The following is a 4864-nucleotide window of genomic DNA, read 5'->3' on the forward strand; positions in this document are numbered from 1 at the left end:
AAGGGTGACGATGGAGTAATGAAATATGTGACGTTCACATGTAGTCGTGAAGGTCGAAGAAATTTTGCTACAGGCAGTTCCATGAAGCCGTAACCAACAAGTCAAACAGACTGTAACGCAAGAATATCTGCATCGTTAGATAATCTTGGATTTTGGAGAATTAACAAAGTGTACCTCGAGCATAATCATAACACAAGTCCCTCGAAGTCTAGATTGAATTGATGCAACCGAAGTTTGAGTGCGAGTATGAAGCGAAAACTCCAAGTGAATGATATGACAGAAATCCCCTTCCACAAGTGTTACAATTCCGCAGTTGTGGAAGCCAGGGGATACGAGAATACGACTTTTGTGGAGAGGGATTGTCGGAATTATGTTGAAGAAGTGAGATGATTACGCCTTGGAGAAGGAGATGCCATTGTATTACAGGCATACTTTTCAAAAATGCAGGCACGGTACTCGAAATTTTTCTTTCGTATGGACTTAGACGATGAGTCACGACTAAAGAATGTTTTCTGGGCAGATAATAGATGCAGACACGCTTATAAGGAATTCGATGATGTTGTCACTTTCGATACTACGTACCTTACAAACAAGTACAACATGCCTTTTGCCCCCTTTGTTGGGGTAAATCATCATGGATAAAGTACACTGCTCGGCTGTGGGTTGTTATCTAACGAGGACACGTGGACTTTTGTGTGGTTATTCAGGATGTGGCTTGAGTACATGCATGGTGAAGCACCTAGTGGAATCATTAATGATCAAGATTGGGAAATGCAAAACGCTATTGAGATTGTTTTTCCTACAACAAAGCATAGATGGTGTCTGTGGCACGTTATAAAGAAAATTCCAGAAAAGTTTGGGTACCACATTCAGAAAAGCTCGATTTTCACTGCTATACTTAGATTAGTATATAATTCAGATACTGTTGAAGAATTCTAATGAGGTTGGAGGTCGATGCTCGACATATATGACTTGCATGATAGTAATTGGTTATCAAGATTGTACGAGAATAGGGATCGTTGGATTCCATGTTATTTGAAAACCACATTCTAGGCAGGGATGTCAACAACCCAACGTTCAGAAAGTATGAATTCATTTTTTGATGGGTACGTGCATTCAAAAGCCTTGTTGAAGCAATTCGTGGAACAATACGAACGAGCACTGAGAAATAAGGTTGAGAAGGAGTTTCAAGCCGATTTCAAATCATTTTCCCAAATGGTGCCTTGTGCAACATGTTTTAAGATGGAAAAGCAATTTCAAGCAGTCTATACCATTACAAAGTTTAAAGAATTTCAACAAGAGTTAAATGGAAAGGTATATTGTGACATATTATCTGAAAATACCAATGATTGTTTTTCGACGACCTACGATGTGTGAGAATCTGTCGTATATCAAGAGCATAAGACGAACAAAACTTTTAATGTGTCATTTCGAAGGGAGTCATGCGAATTGAGTTGTAGTTACCACTTTTTTGAGTTTTGCGGTATCCTTTGCAGGCATGCGATTGCAATATTGATTCGCAACAACATTACAACGATGCCGGATAGTTACATACTCAGGAGGTGGAGGAGAAATGTCAATAGAGCACACTCAAGGGTTGCGATAAATTACGATGGACTAGCGAGTACCCCCGAGCAGATGAGATATGACGACATGTGTCGAGCTTTTTCAGAGGTCGTAGACCTCACGGCAAGCAATGATGGGTTGACACGTAGTGTAATGGACTGGATAAAATCACAAGCATCAAATCTGTGGATGTCAATATCGAATATCGGAAACACTAGTCGTTCGCTAAATAATGCGAACATAGCCTCAACTTGTAACGATTCACAAAATACTAGCAGTGCCAGCATATTAGACCCTGTATTGTCTAGCTGAAAGGGTGCACCAACGAAATGTCGACGGAAAGGCCCATTGGAGAAGGTATTTTTTACAATTATCCTCTTAATATATTACAAATTATAGGCCACAAAATGATTATTTTTAATTATGAACATGCAGGCAACTTCAACGTCAAACAAGGGAAAAAATCGAGAACTCGCCCTCGTTGTACACAAGAGGGAGCAACAACCATCCATGCATCTCAAACATCACAATGTTCTGCGCCTTCACCATTATCATATTCACAGCACCCATTGATGAGTACATTGTATTAGTGCGGCTACTTGGTCAAAGTTGCTAAAAATTGTGTTTTCTCATTAGGCTTACAATAACAGTCAAACGTTGCCACCAACAAATGTTACAGTCAATGCTGAAGGAAATACATTGGTTGAGTTTTATAGGTATTTATGTGCGATCATTTCATATATTGCAACATTTTAACTTCTATCTTTTCACCTAGATCATGTCATGACATACTACTATCAACATTTGCCCAATGAAGGTCACACACGCTTGTGACTCTATGATTGAAGGTATGTTTTATTTGTCCTCGGATGGTTTAAATTTCTACCAAATCTGTGTTTCTGGTTTATGAAGCGTCAATTAATCATTAAATCACTAATAGAAAATAGTTTCTGCCCTTATCATTATTTTGTAAGAAATAAGGTTTATGCCCTTGTTGGAAGTTAAATTTAATTTCTTGAAGGATATCCATTGCCAACATGTTTACACTATTAATAATTTGTCAGATTTGTATATTCCATTATTCACTCAACAATTGTTGATGAATGGAGGGAGGCGAGTGCCGCGTCGGGTATGTTGGTGAATGCGGCGTTGGATTTTCTGTTCGCAGGCAGCAATTGTTGACATCGACGGTGAAGGGGGTGCTCACATCGACGATGACGATGATCGAGAGTATAGGAAGATTGGTTTGGGGAAGATATTTCTTGCGTGAATTGGAGGAAATGGAAGACTTTGGATTTGGGGAAATGGAAATATGATTTCAAATTGATTAGTTGTGTTATTATTATTATTTCCACCATGCCACGTCAGCATTATTTGAAACCCTGTACCCTTCTGTATCAAGTTTCCTGTACCCGTGGCATTTTTTACTCTATTTACAGTTAAAATGAAGTACTGTGATAAACAAACACATATCGTACTTTCACTCTCAAATCTAAATCCACTCTATCCTCATCTATTCTAACCTGAATTATAATATGATTTAGCCATGGTTTACAACTATTAAAATAAAATTCTTTTTTTCTTAAATTCATTTTTAATCACATATTCTCACAGTAAATATTTTGCACATAAATTCAAAAAAAAAAAAATCTACTTTTTAACCACAAATTTTCCCCCAAAAAAAAAAAAAAAAATTCCTCATTTTAATGGTATTCAAATATATCCTTATTAGCGTCCCTACTGATTTGGTTTCTCAACAGCTGCTAGTAATAATTGTTGATCTTCCTTCTTCAATCAATCTAAAATGTTCACTATTATTTTCATTTTTATTTATTAGCATGTGAATACTAGGAAAACAAAAGGAGAATACCACATTTTCAAAAAGGTTGAATCACAATCTTGAGAGTCCCTACCGCCCCAACCCTAAAGTATCGTGAGGGAACAAGAGTTTGTTTGTATACTGATGCCCACAAAGAGTCAATTTCCATATCTCAGGAATCGAACCCTCACACTGCAACTGTCAACAAGGCTAAGACTACTTCACTCCTATTCTTTGTACCACCGGATTATATCCCGGGGGCTAAATACCATCATTCAAGGAAAACAAAAGGAAAAGTAAAAAAATACCACATTTTCAATAAGAAAGAGAGAGAGAGATGATTGGTTGCACAAAGTCTATTGCTTTGACTCTAGTCTGCATTCACCATCCCACAAAGTAAACACGTATTTTTTGCTCCGTCAAATTTTTGGAAAATTCCGCCAGATGCTTTCCCAGTTTTTACGCTATACCTACTTACTTAATATATTCGATAATTCAAATTTATTTATATAATGATTGTATTCAAATTTGCTTCATTATTTATTACTCATTCTATCTATTTATAATTTAAATCTTTTATGAATACTTTTCAAATTTGAATCTTCACAAACAAATGACAACATAAAAATAAGGATTACAATCAATCCAGTGAGAACATATCAGAGAGTATAGAAATGATTTTTCAAAAACATTTAAGGACATGTTGGGCACCATTAAGCCAGAAAACAAAAATGTATAACAAATGTGCAAGTTCTTCAATCCTCTCAGTCATTCAACATTTAAAATCGATACGTTAATTAAATTAGATAAAATTGAAAGAAAAATAAAATGTTTAATCTAATTTTTTCTGATTTTATCGGGTTCAAAATTTCAAATATATTTATTTTCAAGAATTTCTTCAGATTATATCAAAATATTTCAAGAACTTATATTATATTACGAAGAAAAAGGGTTTTCACTATGCATTGAACCCTATTAGTGATCCAATTAGGCTGAAAATTATAAATTGTTAACTTTCTATTGATCGGTTTCACAAAAAATGTAATTAATTACATATAAAAAAATAAAATTGCTACAAATATTCTTGCAATATTAATTTATATCCTTATCCCAATAAATTATATTTATATCGGCCTTAATCTAACATTATATAGATTTTTTAAAAAATACTATTAATTAGTTAATTGAGTATTAGAATTTTAATTTTTCAAAGTCAACGAATTTGGTTCCGAACAAATTTTTTGACCTGCCATTTGTTGGCTTGTTCACGTTGCCTCCATTTTATTTTACTAAAATTCTACTTTTTCAAGAAATGAGTTATTGATTAATGTATAGCTTTTGTGGATATCACAAAATCGAAACGGGTGATTAAAATTAGAGTAATGCTATTCGTAGTCGCTCACTGCGGCAGTCGACCTACGTAGCATACACATGGCAGGTGATTATTTGATACATTAATGTTGTAGTTTTTTTATTCAT

General features: G+C 35.0%; 1 protein-coding gene across 1 annotated transcript; it reads left to right on the plus strand.

Annotated features, from left to right (window-relative positions):
* The first annotated feature begins 246 nt into the window (after positions 1-246).
* On the plus strand, positions 247-2836 carry LOC111385121 (protein FAR-RED IMPAIRED RESPONSE 1-like). The gene is made up of 5 exons (XM_023009493.1): positions 247-381; positions 448-593; positions 708-818; positions 1497-1689; positions 2735-2836. Exons 1-5 carry the CDS (start codon positions 247-249, stop codon positions 2834-2836), a joined length of 687 nt encoding a protein of 228 aa, XP_022865261.1.
* The last annotated feature ends 2028 nt before the right edge of the window (positions 2837-4864 follow it).

This window comes from Olea europaea, unplaced genomic scaffold (assembly GCF_002742605.1).
Source record: "Olea europaea var. sylvestris unplaced genomic scaffold, O_europaea_v1 scaffold309, whole genome shotgun sequence".
Classification (NCBI taxonomy): Eukaryota; Viridiplantae; Streptophyta; class Magnoliopsida; order Lamiales; family Oleaceae; genus Olea; species Olea europaea.